The 17,537-nt window shown below is 39.2% G+C and overlaps 1 protein-coding gene across 1 annotated transcript in view; it reads right to left on the bottom strand.

Moving 5' to 3' along the window:
- The window catches only part of COL26A1 (collagen type XXVI alpha 1 chain), a 556,823-nt gene that overhangs the window by 411,160 nt on the left and 128,126 nt on the right, over positions 1-17,537 (bottom strand). Inside the window, exon 3 of the mRNA XM_089683751.1 lies at positions 4,525-4,628. Within this exon, the coding sequence (XP_089539877.1) occupies positions 4,525-4,628 (104 nt within the window). The remainder of the gene's footprint in view (positions 1-4,524; positions 4,629-17,537) is intronic.

A 17,537-nucleotide genomic window follows, 5' to 3' on the forward strand; every position in this document is an offset into this window, starting at 1 on the left:
TCAGTAGCCAGCAACCCATTAAAACTATGCTGGTGGGACACGTTTTCTACATTGAGGCAGAGAACTGATAAAACTCATAACTCATCTTTTAGATCTATTTTAAGGTTCAAGTTAATTTGGGATTTCAACTGAAGGCTTCAGCAATAGTACTTGAAAAGGGAAAACCAAAGCTGAAAGAGAGTTACCCTATCAAAGGATGAAATATTTTGAATATAGAGCTTCATTTTGTATGGCATAACAGCTGAATTCTATTATTTTGTTTGCCAGATCTCATTTTCAAATGCATGTTCTCTGGCATACAACACATGTGTGTTGAGGTGATTTCCACAGAATACTTTTTTAAAGTGCCCTTTACAGCAAATATCAGAAATGAAAGAGATATAGGTCGCCCTCTTGTGGCCAAGTGTAGTGTCTGGTTTGGGTATAGTTTTGGCTAAGGGGTCAGACAACCCAGAAGTGATATTTCAGATTCTGGAAGGTACTGGGAAGGTAGATAATCCATTCATGTTAATGATTTTATGTCTAGTGATGAGATCTCTGTATTTGGCTTAACAAGTCTGCATACCTGCTGTAGTCATTCCTCGGTCTCCCTTTTCATTTATTTTAATTACAGAAACATATGCAATAAATCAACATGGAAGGAATAACCCAGTTTTAGCGCAGTGTGATTGGGGAGGCTTTTGTTGTAGAGTAACAGCACTGTAGTCAGCTACAGTAGAGTAAGTAATGGGAGTGATCTGTATCTGATTGTGTTCATTTTAGACCCACTTTTTAATTCACTTTATTTAGCTAATTTCAGCATATGCAGCCCACTTTAGTTTTTTGGCCAGGACGCAATTTTTGTCTAAAACAAGACCTTGACAGTTGGACATCCCAAGAGATATAAGAAAACAATTGGCTCACCAGACTCCATGTACAATGCACTTGGATTGTCCGACCCCCAAATTTCAATAACCATTTCCTGACATGTCTACCCAACTATTTTAAGCTAAAATTAGAAATAGTATATACTTATCTTTAAATACATCGGGAAAACCAAATATGGTTCATACTGTTGACTTTCTAAATTAAAAATGTTATTCATTGAAATATTAACTTGAAATGTTATATATTGTAGAAAACCTATAGCCATTTTCTGTGAGTTTGTATGGGATCATGCACATTATTACACAGTGTAAGGTAGTAGTGAAACAATTTATATTAAAGCAAATTTGGGTTTTAAGAACTTATAATCAGCTGGCTGTTGATATATCGCCGCCTAATGCAAATACTCTCTAAATCCTATCTTGTTCATATTGATGTACAGCATGTATGTATGTATATAACTGGATATTATTATAACATAGCAGATGCAACATTTGTTACACATACATTTTATTTATATCTCATATAAGTACTAAGGCCTGGTTCACATCTTTGCGTTTTTTGTGCGTTCTGTAATGCATAAAAATGCATGTGTCACAAAAATACATTAAGGGTTATTTACTAGCACTGGAAGAGTGCAAAATCTGGTGCAACTCTGCATTGACCTTAAACCAATCAGCTTCCAGGTTTAATTGCTAAGGTTTAATTGAACAAGCTGTACTTAGAAACTGATTGGCTATCATTCACAGATGAACCTGATTCACCCGAGTGCGCCAGTTTTAGTAATGCAGGCCATACAGGGGTCAAATTCTGAAAGAATTTTCTTTCGAAAATCTTTTCTAAGAATTTTCATTTAAATTCCGCACCATTAGTGGGTCATTAGTGGGTCTAACTGGATATTATATATAACTGGATATTATATAACATAGCAGATGCGACATTTGTTACACATACATTTTATTTATATCTCATATAAGTACTAAGGCCTGGTTCACATCTTTGCGTTTTTTGTGCATTCTGTAATGCATAAAAATGCATGTGTCATAAAAATACATTGGGGGTTATTTACTAAAATTGGAGAGTGCAAAATCTGGTGCAACTCTGCATAGACCATAAACCAATCAGCTTCCAGGTTTAATTGCTAAGGTTTAATTGAACAAGCTGTACTTAGAAACTGATTGGCTATCATTCACAGATGAACCTGATTCACCCGAGTGCACCAGTTTTAGTAATGCAGGCAATACAGGGGTCAAAGTCTGAAAGAATTTTCTTTCGAAAATCTTTTCTAAGAATTTTCATTTAAATTCCGCACCATTAGTGGGTCATTAGTGGGTCAAAGAAATGTCCAATTTTCGTGTGACCATCGAATCTGAGTAATCAGGCATGTCGGAAATTTTTTTAAAAAAGAACGAATTTCGAATCAATGATGGGAGGATCCTGCTGGATATATAAACAAAAAGGAAATGAGCTTGAGCTGTGACCTGGAAAGCAAAAAAAATTATTGGCCACGAATATTATTTTCTGTAGCAACCTGAGGTGATATTGAAGGCTCTGTTGGTCGTATTTTGAAATCAATGGTGGCACCATCGGGTTACAAAGCACACAAAATTGCTGATTTTTTAAAGAAAAGTTGTTTGGAATTTGACCCATGTAAGGTCTGAATAAATCTCCCTCAGTCAGTCATTATCTCCTTCACCAGAAAATTGATCTATTATCCATATTAACAGGTTCAGTAAGTCATGAAAAATCATTGTTTTTGGAAGCACTTCCTTTCAGCTGCTAGATGATTGACACCATCTCTCTGGAAAACCCCTAAACCACCTCCTTGATTAGATGGATACATTTAGTAAACAATATCATGAGAATGGAGGAACTCTTAGCTTATGACTGATACCAGAGAGAAATTTCTTTCCCAATGGACAGTGTGAATGCTATATTCTATTCTTAGATGTCCTAAAAAGTAGACTCTAAAATACATTGTTCTCGCAAGTCTTCAAATCTGCCCTCACAATTGAGTACAGGTTTTCTCAGCTATGAAATATTTTCTCAAAGCTATTTCTAAGGCTGATTCTTAGGTTGCATTATATTTTTAATATGTTTGGTGATCCCCAGACTGGACTGTATTTCTCCTTGACCTCCTCTCCTTTGCACACCCTACCCTTCCCTCCGATGTCTTGCTTACCTTGCAAATGGCACAAAGTCTTATTGTTCCCACAGAGTGCACATTCACTTGCTGCTCAGCCTCCCCTCAATGGCCAGCAGCAGCGGGATCATTGCTTGGAGGGGTTTGGCATCCAGGAACAAGCTCAGCATGTGATGCCATGCCTCACACCCATGAACACACTATGTTTTGGCAGCTGTCCCTCCCTTGTCCCTGTCCTGAGTACAGGGGCAGGGAGGTTCTGTGGGTTCTGTGGGAGGCAGCTACAGAGGCACACTGTCACCTGTAAACATGGGAGCCATCTTTCTCTGTTTACAAGTAACAGTAGATAGCAGGGAGCACAAAGCCAGAGTCAGAGGTAGGATAAAAATATATTCAACACTAAAAACGAGACACGTCCAATTTTAGTTGCATTTATATGTGTTTTCTGGCCAGTTGGCATTAGCTTTATGCATTTTCTAGTTGCTGTGTGTGCCCACATCTCATGGTTACAAGCACCTCCTCTGGATACCTGCCATGTGCTCAGCCATAATGAACAACGCAACAGTTGCTGCAGCAGCTGCAAACAGCCGTGTAAACCAGCCATGTGTCCTCAACTCTAGACACAGAAAACCCAGGAAGTACATTCACTCATGATGTCACAAGAAAATCATGCTTGATGGCTAAAACCATACCATAAACCATAAACCATATTTTGTTAGCAGCACGAATTACAATAGCTAGATGTTGGAGACAGTCATCTATTCCACTAGATTGGGTCAAACAAAAACTTAATTGGATTTTGATAAATTATAAACTTACAAGTATTGTTAACAATAATACTTCTAAATTTGAGGTTACATGGGAGCCATGGATTAGGTATATCTCTATCATTTAATGGAGCTGCGGCTGACCCTCTCTTCTCTTTTTTCTTCTCTTTCTTTCCTCTCCCCCCCCCCCCTTTCTTTTTTCCTTCTGTTATATTCCTGATCTTTTTTTTTATTTGACTCTTGTTATTTAATTTTTTTTTGGTCTCCTTATTTTGTTAAATGGCAATATGAAACTCCCCATGTTTACTGACCAATGGAATGTTTGCTACCATATGGGGGTTGTATTTTTTTGTCTACAACATCATTGATTGATACTTCTTATGTGCTTATATATTCATGAACCTTTATTCACCTCAACTCACCATGTAGGTGGGTTATGTTTCTATGTTCTTGTATATCACTTTTTAAAAAAAAAATACTGAAATATAAAAATGTGAGAGAAAAAAAGGAATGACATTGGAAAATAATAAATGTGAAAAGGACCTAAGAGATCCTAAGATAATTGTAAAATGTTCAACCATTCTGTGTAGTCATGCTTCCATATTATCTGAAGTTGTGGTTTCAGATTCCATCTGCAGTATCACCTAGTGGTGAAAGCTGGTATTGTAGATAAACCAGTCAGGGAGTTCAGCCACCCAAACAATGTAAACAACACATCCCATTAAAAAAAAAAGTGGTACAGTATCTTACCTTCTTCACAGTTACTTCCAGTAAACCCTGGGCAGCATCTCCATTCCATGGTGGTGACAGTACGATACGACATTTTATACACAGGTCTCAGAAGAGTCCTATAACTAAAACAAACACAAATAAAAGTATATGTGAAGACATATTGTTAACCACAACATGACATTAAAACACCTTTTAGAATATTAAAAATGATAAAGCATATTCCCCATCTTCCTAATTTCTTCTCTGCAGCTGCTGCATTAATCAAGCAGATCGGATCTGGGAGACTGCCCATGGAACTACAGTCACCTCGTGCATAACTACAGCATTCTGTAGCTCAGATTAGAAGCTGCACCACACCTGCACAGATATGCTTCTATGATTAGCATCACCGGACCACTTTACTGTTCCTAAGGCTAGGTTCACACCAATGCAGTTTGCGTTTGAACCGTTTCTGCATTGCTTTGTTATGGTGCGTTTTGTATTTTTGCACATGCGTTTTTCACGTGTTTTGCATTTTTTTACAGCATCTCAATTGAAGTTTATTGAACCAAAAATGCAACATTTTAAAACTTTAAAAAAGTCCCTGACCCTTTCCAAAAAATGCACCGGGTGAAAATGCGGAGATGTGAACGTGTCCCATAGGAAATCATGTTAAATGGACTGCGGTGTGCGTCTGGAAAACACAAAGGAAAACGCATAGGTGGGAACCTAGACCTACAATCACATAGTCTTTGTTGATGACCACCTGGGGAGCAGCCGAAATACATCTGTGTACTGATGAGCCGCCCCGGTTACTCTGGGGCGATGACGGGCAGGAAAGCAAGTATATCGGACATTTCACAAGAGTTCAGCAACACATACAAGGCACATTCACAAATTACTAGTGCAGCGCAACGCTCTAAATTAAATTTAAATTAAATTAAAGATAATTGTTAGAAAATCAATAATTGTTAGAAAAGAAAATATGAGCTCATCTAGGTGTACTCAACTCCTTCGTCGCAGTGACATAACTTCTTATCTTCTCTCGCCTTCCACTCACAAAATTGATCTCATGCAACAGAAAGACTGAAACATAGTGCTCTCTGTATAACACTTTATTGTATCCCCCACTAACATAACACTTACAGATATAAAAGCATAAAAAGCATAAAATGTGTATCCACATCCAGTTCACCGCTCCACTAGCAAGATAGTGGTGGCGTGGTAACACAGTTCTGGCTCCTCCTTCCTAGACACATTGGGCCCCCTCTCAGGGCTTCCTCAGTAGGTTGGAGCCCTGTGAGGGGGCGCAACATGTCTAGGAAGGAGGAGCCAGTACTATGTTACCACGCTGCCACTATCTTGCTAACGGAGTGGTGAGCTGGATGTGGATACACATTTTATGCTTTTTTTGCTTTTATATCGGTAAATGTGTTATTTTAGTGTGGGATACAATAAGGTGTTATACAGAGAGCACTATATTTTAGTCTTTCTGTTGCATGAAACCAATTTTGGCCTGATGTCAGGGTGAGTGAGTGGAAGGAGAGAGGAGATAAGAAGATATGTCACCGCGAGTACACCCAGATGAGCGCATATTTTCTTTTTTTGAGGTGAGCAGGTTTTTCCCCTGGTGTGGTGGAGGATCACGGAATATTACTAAAGAAGAAGATATTCATGAAAGTGATACACGTCACTAAGGGGATTGTTTATGGACTCTTTAGTTTATCACTTGTTTATGTTTTTCAGAGGAGTATTTATGTTTTCTAACAATTATTAATTTAGAGAGTTGCGCTGCACTAGTAATTTGTGAATATATTTAGATAATGAGATGCAATCCACTGTTTTTGTGTTCAGCAAACAACAAAGAGGTATTAAATAGTATTTTGGATTTAGGTGGGGAGTGTGATTGCGCTGATTGATCACAGTTGGTTACACACAAGGCAAAGTCTTTGTTAGAAGCCACCTGGGGACTAGCAGAATCTCCAGGTATTAGCTGCTGAACAAGAAGGCAAGAAGGTTAAATTATTTCCCAATTAAACAGAACCATGAGAAATTAAATGAGAAATTGTCAACTATCTCATCTGATACATGACTTTGGTGTCCGTTTATGACACAGAGAATAGCTGCGATTAAGAGGATCGCAGCTATTCTCTGGTCATTCACAGTTTATGACACTCAGGAGATCAGCGGAGAACATGTTCAGCCCTTCACTGCAGATCTGTGTTCTCCCTCCAGATTCTCCAGCCCAGAGCTGGAGAATCGGAGGAACCGAAAACTAAGCAGCGATAATTTACCTCTGCTTAGTAAATTGATCTTTTACTGTAATCACGCGAGATTATAGTAAAAGCAGCCGTTTTCCAGCGTTTGTAGACCGTTCTCCCTTTGTTCGGAGAACTGATCTACACCACTTCATAAACAGCATTCACAGGAGAACTGTGTTCTCCGAGAATTCCGGAGAACTGAGCAGCGACCATTTATCGCTGGTTCATAAACGGACACCTATGTTAGAACGCTTAATGCCAATGATATAGGTATGTTCTTTACCAGTGAAATCCATAGGGACAGCATCACCTTTTTAGACTTGTGTATTAGGGATAATGAAGGAAAAATAGGTACTGCAATATATCGTAAGCCAACATCTACAAATAGTCTCCCGCATTGGGAAAGCCATCATCCTATCCCCCACAAACGTGGGATTCAAAATTGATGGTTTTTAATGGCCAGGAGGAATTGCTCCACAGAGGAAACTTTTAAAATAGAAAGTACTCGATTGTTTGAACGATTTAGGAAAAGGGGATACAAAACATTGGATCTTAAAAAAATCTTATGAGAAGGTAAGAAGCATCCCCAGGGAATGGCTTTTAGCTCCCAAAAGGATTAAAGAGGAGGAAGGTGAAATGAGGATAATAAGAACATACTGTAGATGGTCAGGGCAGATCTATAGTATTACAAAGAAGTATTGGCATATATTGCTTGACGATAAAGATCTGTCAAATATACTGTCAAATGTTCCTTTGTTTATATATTGAAAGGGTAAATGTTTACGTGATTTGTTGGTATATAGTCATATGGAAAGAATATCTCAACCACGGCAAACACATATGTGGCTGCCAGACAAACCTATGGGCAACCATAAATGTGGTCACTGTAAAGCTTATACCTATGTCTCTAAGGTAAAAGAGTTCACCAATCCAAAAAATGGTGAGATTATCACCATTAAAGATCTCTTCAATTGTAGTACAGAAGGTGTAATTTATGTGGTAAAATGTCCTTGCCTCTATCTACGTATGTATATGTTGGAAAAACGATTAGTCAGTTAGGATGTAGAGTACTGGAAAATGTGAATATCATCCTTAAAAAAGATAAACCGGGGGGTGTGGCCAGCTGAGGATCGGGATGGCCGCTTGAGCTGTGTGCTCTGGGAACCGAAACGTGCTACACGGACGTGGGACAAAGGAGAGTGTCTCTCTTACCTCAGGCAGCTGTGTAACAGTCCCCGGACCTCCCCTGCAATCATGGGGAAATGTAAAATCAAAGAGGGGCCCCGCAAACTAACAGAGTTCTTCATTCCGGCGGGTGGCCCCTCCCCACAAGAAGGCGCCGGCCCTAGTGTCTCTCCCCCCGTGCAGCAGAAGGCAGCAGAGGAGAGCCCTCGCTCCAGCTTCCAGCAGACAAGTCCTGCACATACAGAGGGGGCTACACCTCCCAGCAGCCCTCAAAAATCCAAGCAGCGCTGTTCTTCAGACCACCAGCCTCCAGGTGTGCAATCTACTGTTTCTAATTAGCATATTGCTGCAAAAGAGTTTATTGAACATCTGAAAGATTACCCTGATGAAACTCTGCCTTTGACTGCGTCAGTTATGAAGGATATGCTTGTTACCCTTAAAAGCTCATTACATAAAGATATGCTGAGTTTTGTGTCTCAAAAAAATGCAGAGTTTGAGAGTCTGGGGGAGCGCGTCAGTCATGTGGAAATGCCCACAATGAGTTAGTGGATGTTCGTAATGATGAAGAAGAGGAATTAAAAGTGCTGAAACTAAAAGTGGCGGATCTGGAGGACCACTTGCGCAGGAACAATATTAAATTTAGGGGGGTGAGCAAAACTGTCCCTGCTGCAGACCTTAGACAGTATATCCAACAGATGATCAGTACCTTGTTACCACATATGTCAGAGGGAGATGTGATAGTGGATAGGCTGCTGAAGCCTTCCTTTCTTCCCGATCATGTTCCTAAGGACATTATCTCTAGAATCCACCTCTACCATATAAAGGAGGAACTGATGATCTTCACTAGAACACACAATCCACTACCAACGCCATACAATGGAATATCCCTATTTGAGGATCTCTCGCAGTATACCATCATTGCTCGTATAAAGTTAATCTCCTTTACAAAATTACTCCGCAATAATAATATAAAATATCAATGGGGTTTCCCCACGAAATTGCTGATAACACAGGACAATCGTTTACTGTCAACTCGAAAGAGGAGGGTTTCCGACTGGCAAAGAAGTGGGGGATTGTACCTGCAGGAGTGGAATCACCGGCCACCAAATCTTACCCTAAGAAAGTTACTTCGGAATGGGACAAAGTAGCTGGTTAGCCTTATGTACTCCCATGCTTTGTTCGTGCCTTGAGAGGGCATCTCACTAGCCCAGCACCACGTAAACATGCCGAGCGTCATTGCTCGTGGTTCCCGGATATTCCCCCAATACGTCGAAGTGATTCGGTTCACTTGCAGTTATTTGCTATTTGTTTATATTGTTTATGTTTTGTTTTTTCTTTCTAAGTTTTTCAGCAGAGTATTGGCAACTGCTTTAACCCAGGAGTTCCTATGGGGCAATGCAATGATTCTGATTTCAAATTTGCCTATGTATCCAAATCAAAGAGAGCTGAATGAAGTGAGTGGCTTCATGTAGGTTAGCTATAAAGGGCCGCTACTGTTTTTTAGACCACTAGATGGTGAGCATGCATTATCTATGTTATATACTTTAATATGGTACTGAATATTGTATCTATGAATGCGCACGGTCTCAATAGCCCTTACAAATGTAATATGATGTGGAAAGAGGCACAGAAATTGCATGGGGATATTGTCTGTGTGCAAGAGATGCATTTTTCTACAAACAAACCTCCACAATGCTCACACCAACTGGACCCACAGGTGTTCACAGATAATGCCCCTGTGAAAAAATGTGGGGTTTTAATAGCCATTAAAAGCTCTGTAACTTTTCCCTCAACTCCCTGGAGAGTGACCGGAAGGGAAGATACATAGTAATGGTGTGTGCATTAAATAATGTTCTCTACACGATAATGAATTTATATGTCCTTAATGTCAACCAAATCTCCTTTTTCAAGTCCCTGGAGAAGAAAGGAATGAAAATTCAGAAGTGTTTCTTACTCTACTGCGGCCATTTTAATGCTGTCATCCACAAATTTTCGGATGTCTTGGGCCAGTCCCGCGGGGTAAGGTATTCTATGGCGCCAACTATACAGGAATCAAATCTTTATGATCCTTGCAGATGTCTCCATGACTCTGAGAAAGATTTTACATATTACTCTGCTCCGCATAGGTCTTACTCTAGGATTGATTATTTTTTAACCAATATACAACTTCTGCAACATGTTACTAAAGCAACAATTCATCCCATGACATGGTCAGATCTCGTGCCTAGATCTATTAGTATTGAGGAGTCATTGCGATTTTCACCGGTATTCCTGTGGCGTAATGAAACTTCTATGTTCACTAACCCCAATACTCGCACATACATTTCCAAATCTTTGCAGGAGTATTTTGATATCAATGCCTCTTCAGATGCGGATATCGTTAATGTTTGGTGTGCACATAAGGCCTTCTGTCGAGGCATGTTACTACAGACAGCCTCTAGGGAGAAAAACTGTAGACAAAAGGTCATGTCAGAACTGATTTCTAAGATCGCTAGCTTAGAATCTCATCATAAAAGAGCTCTTTCTCCTACGGTATTACAGGAATTACAGACTAATAGAATAGCCCTTAAAAAAATCCTATTATTCCAACACGAACAATTCCTCAGAAGAGCCAAAACTAATTATTATACCCAAGGTAATAAAGCCGGAAAAGTTCTGGCTTCCTACATAAATGTCAAACAGGCTAAAACGAAAAACCCCTCGATGATAGACCCTCAATCTAAGGAAAAGGTCTTCCATCCCAATAGAATCGAAGCAGCCTTTCGGACCCACTATACTCAATTATATAATCTGAAAGATGATTCACATACACCTCAACCTACCCCTGACCTTATCAATAATTTTTTTGCGAATATCTCCCTACCTCAATTGGAACAGGCTAAGCTGGATACTCTAAATCAACCTATATCAGATAATGAGATAGTAGTCGCAATTAAAACACTACCGAAGGGGAAATCACCTGGGGCAGATGGGTTTGCTGCAGAATACTACAAAGAATTTCAAGATATATTATTACCCCATATTAAAAAGGTGTTCTTGCAGATGTTACAAAATACTACTTTTCCTTCAGAGATGCTTAAAGCAATCATTGTCACCCTGCCTAAACCGGGAAAATCCCCAGACTGCCTGCAAAATTTCTGCCCAATATCCTTACTCAATACAGATCTTAAGATTTATGCTAAAATTCTAGCTAGCAGATTGTTAACCGTGACTCCTTCTCTTATCCAATCAGATCAAGTAGGGTTCGTTAACGGTAAGCAAGCAGCAGATGGCACGAGCAGAGTACTTAACCTATTGTGGATTACTGAACTGCGTAAATCGCAAACTGTTTTCCTGGCATTGGATGCTGAAAAGGCATTCGATAGAGTTTATTGGCAGTATCTCGACTCCACTCTTTACAATTTCGGTATCAATGGCTAAATCAAATCACCTATTACGGCATTATATACAGTGCCCTCCGCACAAGTTTTTACATCCAATGCCTTCTCAGACCCCTTTCTTAGCACAAATGGAACCAGACAAGGATGTCCCCTCTCCCCTATTATCTTTTCTCTGTTGATGGAACCCATAGCGACTTCAATTAGAGCTAACCCCTTGATCTCGGGTATACGAACTGCAAATCTTTCCCACAAAATTGGCCTCTTCGCAGATGATGTGATACTTACCATATTGGACCCATTGACTTCATTAACAGCAGTCTCCTCTACACTCCAAATGTTTAGCAACATCTCCTACTACAAACTCAATGTTACTAAATCCTGTGCACTCTCTATAAATATACCAAAAGCATTGTTACAATGTCTTAAAAATAAATGTTTGTATAGCTGGTCCACATCTGGAGTATCTGGGTATCCGGGTGTCTTCCCCTTATTCTAGCATGTTCAAGGCTAATTATGAGGAATTATACCAGGGGATATTAACAGATCTATTAGCAATTGGAAAACATGAGCTCTCGTGGTTGGGCAGAATAGCGGTCTTTAAGATGTTGATCCTGCCTAAACTTTTATACTATTTTAGAACGATTCTGATACTCATCCCTCATTCTTACTTTATTAAACTAGATATTGATTTAAAAAATATGTTTGGGGGGGGGAGGCCCAGAATCCCGTTTTCGGCTCTCATTAATCATAAATCTAAAGGGGGAGTAGGTTTCCCTGTTGTATATTACCTACTACCATGCTGCACTACTAGATCAGCTTCAGCACTGGTTGATCCCCTCGGATAAGTTATGGGTACAAATAGAGAGAAGCACAGTTCCGGCTGGGGATCTTCAGGCTCTACTACTTGCGAAAACTATCTCCCCGAAATTAATTCATACCTACCTTCCCTCTGTCTCTGCAACATTGAGCGCATGGGTAATAGGCTTATCTAAATTCGCCCCATCTACCCCTAAGGTTAAGCTAGACATACCATTAACCTATGAACATCTTATTCCTAATCTTACTGTAAAATCCCTGAAAGAAGCAGGCTATTCCAGGTTTACCGACATCCATGCTTCTCAATATATACCCATTTCTTCAGATTCGGGCCTACAAGGGCACCAATTATAGCTTGGATGTGGACGCTAAGATTTGGTATTCATTATCAAACCCAGCTGGACTAAAAAAGGGCATTTCATGGTTCTATAGATTTTTGCAGTATGATTCTGACAATTCAGTGACAGCATGTGTAGAGAAGTGGGAAAGGGAGCTGGGGAGATCCTTCACTCAAGAAGAGTGGCAAGCAGCTTGGTCTTGCAATATCAGCCTTTCGAAGTGTACTAACCACTGGGATAGCTCTCTTAAGATTCTGTATCGCAGCTATCTCACCCCATACAAAAATCGCAAAAATATACCTAAATGCATCACCTTCTTGTTGGAAGGCTTGTGGTGAGCTTGGAAGTTTACTGCACGTATTGTGGGAATGCGCAAATATACGAGAATTCTGGAGTGATGTCTTTGCTTTAATCTCTCGGGTGTCAGGAGTACAGACAAATCCCAATCCTCATCTAGCATTATTGAATATTACATTGAATTTATTTTCTGATCAATTTCGAACAATTATCGCCCACATTTAATAACTGCTAACTATTACTAAAGTGTGGAAATCTTCTACATTTCTTCCTATTTTGGAGGTGATTAATAGAGTACACTCCCACTATCTGTATGAGAGAGCCTACGCACTTTCAAATCACACTATAAGGGTATTTGAAGTTAAATGGCAATGCTGGAACAATTTATTCAAAATCTCTGATCTATAAGAGTAAGAGACCATATGGCAAGGATGTTGGAGTCTTGTTGAATTCTGTAGGATATGTTGAATCTCTTTTTTTCTCCTTATTTTTCCTTTGATTTTTTCCTTTTTTCAATATTTTCCCCTGTTTTTATTTTTTTTGTTAAATCTTGTTCGACTGTATTTGCAATGGATAAAATTTAGTCCCATATGTATCACATTTGACAGCTTGGGTAGTGAAGTGTGCACTGCTATGTTCTGGTATATATATCAGATAATATTCTGTAAATGCTGAATGTACTCTGCATAATTTGGACAACATGTGATGTTCTTATGACTACTGTTACAGTCGACCACTTTTTTCTGTTATTGACTTGAAAAACCTTAATAAAAAAAGAGTTGAAAGAAAAAAGATAGATAAAGCGAGACATATTTTGGAAAAACACATTGGCAAACCAGAATGTTTATCACTCTGGGTAATACAGAAAGATAGGTTGGGCCCCAGGAAGGGAGACCTGGATAAAATCCTATTGAAATTGGAAGCAAAATGGATCTTCTGCCTGGGATAACAATCCCTCATGGTCTCAATCAGGGATTTACCTATTTGCCATTTGTGAATGGCTGATGCATAAAAACACGATGCAAAGTTGCTCTCAGCATGCGTTTGAGTGCCTCTTTTACATATATATGTTATTATGTGGGGTGTGTTTTGTGTTTTGAGGTCAAGACTTGGTATTAGGCAGATTTTAACCAACAAGTTTTGTATGTGGACCCAAATATTCAAAAAGGCTGTATTAAGTATATTTATTTGGCAATTCACGTAGGGTTGAAGTAGGAGGAATGGTGTTGAATTTTAAATTTTGGAAATGCATCGTCCTCCATAGAGCTATACTAATATACACACAAGTGATTGCTTGGGTGAGAATAAGATATTCGGACAATTTGTGGGAATATGTATATGTGGAATTTATAAAATAAATCTGTGCCCCTCTGTTTATATTATATTAAAGAATGTATTTCTAACTGTTGGGCACTGATGCTGTAATGATATTTTGCATTGTCTGTGTTATTTCATCTATTTTCCACAAGATTGTGCTGTTTACTGCTACTGCGCATGCATGACGTTAATATGCGGTGATGTCACAACGTATGGACGCAGCATGATGATGTACTCGTGTCATTTGACGCAGTGGCCATTTTTGAATAGGGAAAATATAAATAGAAGTCCCATAGAAACAATCCAAGCTTTGAACCATGTGCTTTTGTTTGACACAGTATGGGGTACACAAATATTTACTCCTGATGATGCTCCAATGTAGGAGCAAAACATGTTGAGGTTATTTTTATTACTTTTGGTTTGAGCACTCTTATTTTTTATATGATTTGGAGCACTTGAATATTTATTTAGAGGATTGAGATCAAGCAAATTTTGCCTATCCTTTGATTGGGATCAAGATAACATCATTATGCCAACTAATGCATGGTTCCTTCCTGGAAAGAGGCAATAGGAGTTAGGGGCATGGTCACAATGAAGATAGGGATATGGAGTAGTGTCTTATTACAAGCAGTATACTGTTCAACTTTGATCCCAGATATGTGCCTTTATTAAATATTGATCTGATTTTGAAGACATGATAAGAGGGGGTTTATCCTCTCTCCTATGATATGGTCTTTGAAGAAGGAATGGGCGATATGTGCTGGATCTCTCTGTTGAAGAAATTCTGAACATAAAAATCCCCAGTTTATGTCTATAAAAATCCTAACTATCTATTAGGTAACTCATCAAGTTTCATTGGCTTTGGTGCGTGGATAAGTACTTAAGCAAGTATTATGCCAGGAGAGGGAACCTTATGAACAGATTGGTACAGCAGGTATTTAAGTGTTTATATCTAATCTGATACAAATGAGAAATTCCTGACAATCTGGTCCCCTTGGATCTCATACTCTCAACCTTAGATAAGAGCATTAACTCTTGGAGCTGCCAACATATTCTCCCAGGTAGGGGGGTATTTACCTCCCTAACTTCCATCCTTCCCCCTTTATCCCTACCCCTTTACCCCCAACCCCCACCTCTTTTCTTACATCATTTCTTCTTTATTACTACCTTACTACTCTATCCTCTAAACTCCCATTGCCCATTAATCACTTGTCTACCGGCACTTTTACCCCCTTCTTGCCCAGACCAATTTTCAGCTTTCAGTGCTCTTATACTTTGAATGAGAGTTGCATGGTCATGCCACACTGTACCCAAACTACATTTTTAATAATTTTTTTAGACAAATAGAGCTTTCTTTAGGTGGTATTTGATCACCACGAGGGGTTTTATTTTTTGATAAACAACCTAAAAAAGACCAAAAATTCTCAAAAAAATCAAGTTTTTCTTAGTTTCTGTTATAAAATTTTGTAAATAAGTAATTTTTATCCTTCACTGATGGGCACTAATAGGCTGCACTGATGGGCACTGATAGGCTGCACTGATAGATGGCACTGATGGGCGGTACTGATGGGCACTGTTAGGTGGTACTGATGGGCACTGATAGGTGGCACTAATAGGCAGCACTGATGGGCATTGATAGGTGGCACTGATGGTCACTGTTAGGCAGCACTGATGGGCATTGTTAGGTGGCACTGATGGGCAACACTGATGGACGGCACTGATAGGCAGCACTGATTAATTGATGGGCACTGATTGCCAGCAATGATTGCCAGCACAGATGGGCACTATTGGCTGCACTAATTGGGGCTACGATGATCACCAGGACACTGATGATCAGTGCCCTGATGGTCAGTGTAGATGTCCCCCTGCGAAATGCTGCTTACCGGACTGCCAATAACCGGCATTTCCTATTTACCCGGTAATCAGCTGTGATTGGACAACTGGTCACATGGTAAACGTGGCTGTAAATTGGCCCGTTCGGTAGCCATGTGATCAGCTGTGTCCAAAGGACACAGCGATTGCAGATCGCGTGCAGTCTGTGCCCCATGGGGTGTGTGGTTCTTGGAGGACGTTCATGGATGGCCTCCCAGAACTAGCCGACCGCGCTGTAGCCATCTTTTGGCTATAGCATGATCTGGAACTGGTTAAGCTCTAGAAAGGCCACAGTGGCAATATTGATTACTCAGTTGACACTTATCAAATATATACAAAATTTGTATTCCTCTGATAGGAAAAATCTTTTAATGTGGCACATATCTCTTTGACTCCAATTTGCAATGTAATAGGTTTGTTTGATAGCTATTTTAACTGTATTTTTCCAGCATGACACATTTTGTATTTCTTTGTACATTCTTGTTATGAGAGAGTCTGTTCTTGGGCCTCAACCCCCCTTTTTTTGGTATTTGTATTGAAAAATTAATAAAAACAACTGAACATGAGAAAGAAGGCAAGTGTCCAAGATTTATTATTAACCGAGGAATGGGTTGATCAGTAATGAGTATTACATACACCTTATTAGGTCTATTGTTGCTATGGGAAAAGCACATGATGCCAATCTAACATTAGACTGCTTGTGGTATCTGGAAAACCATAAGATTATAATACATTAACTAGTCAGTTAGATAATCAGTACACTAAAACTCAGTTTAAGACAGAAAATAACAGAAATAGAGAACTGGAGATTCATCCCACAAAATACATGTCATAGTAATATACAATCCAGAAATTTCAGACAGCCCCCCTTAAGGTCTTGTTCACATGGGTGAAAACATTCAGGCACTTGCTTTGCCTTATTGAAGCTTTCCAAACACTTTGCAAATCCAATGCCTGTTCTATAACAAGGTGAAATGACTAGTACACAAGGAAATTCAGAATGCCAAAGAAGGCTCAGAAAGTAACAAAGACATTGTTTTAGCATGACATCCAGGCAACTGGCATTTTCAAAAAAGAGATGTCAGTAATGGTAGCCTGTATACTTCCTCTACTCTTTTATAGATAGCTAGATAGATAGATAGACAGATAGATATATACTGCATGATTTTTTTTGTAAATTAATCTCTTTGTAAACTAAACCTTTAAAGTATAATTAAAGGTAAAACTTGTTTTTATTTCAGATATAGTGGAGAGGGATTAGATTCCCTGTCAGTTTTTATTGCCCCCATTAGTCCTCAATTTGTTCTGCTTACCATTTTCATTGAAAGTGAACGTAAAAGTAAATCCCAAATTTTGGGTTGTGCCCAGAAATGTAATAGAGGGGAAATCTTCCAATGTGAACACTAGTTCTGGTACCCTGGGGGTCCCCAAGGGATTCAATTAATTTGCAGGGATTTCCTCTCACTTTATGTTTGGCTATGGAACAGGAAATTAAGGGAAATCTCCCCAATGGGACACAGATGGTGAACAAAAATATGACAGGGGTTATAACCTTCCCCTACTCCATCCAAATAAAAAAAAAAAAC

Source organism: Staurois parvus, unplaced genomic scaffold (genome assembly GCF_062004578.1).
Source record: "Staurois parvus isolate SC_StPar_1 unplaced genomic scaffold, SC_StPar_1.0 ptg000321l, whole genome shotgun sequence".
Lineage (NCBI taxonomy): Eukaryota > Metazoa > Chordata > Amphibia > Anura > Ranidae > Staurois > Staurois parvus.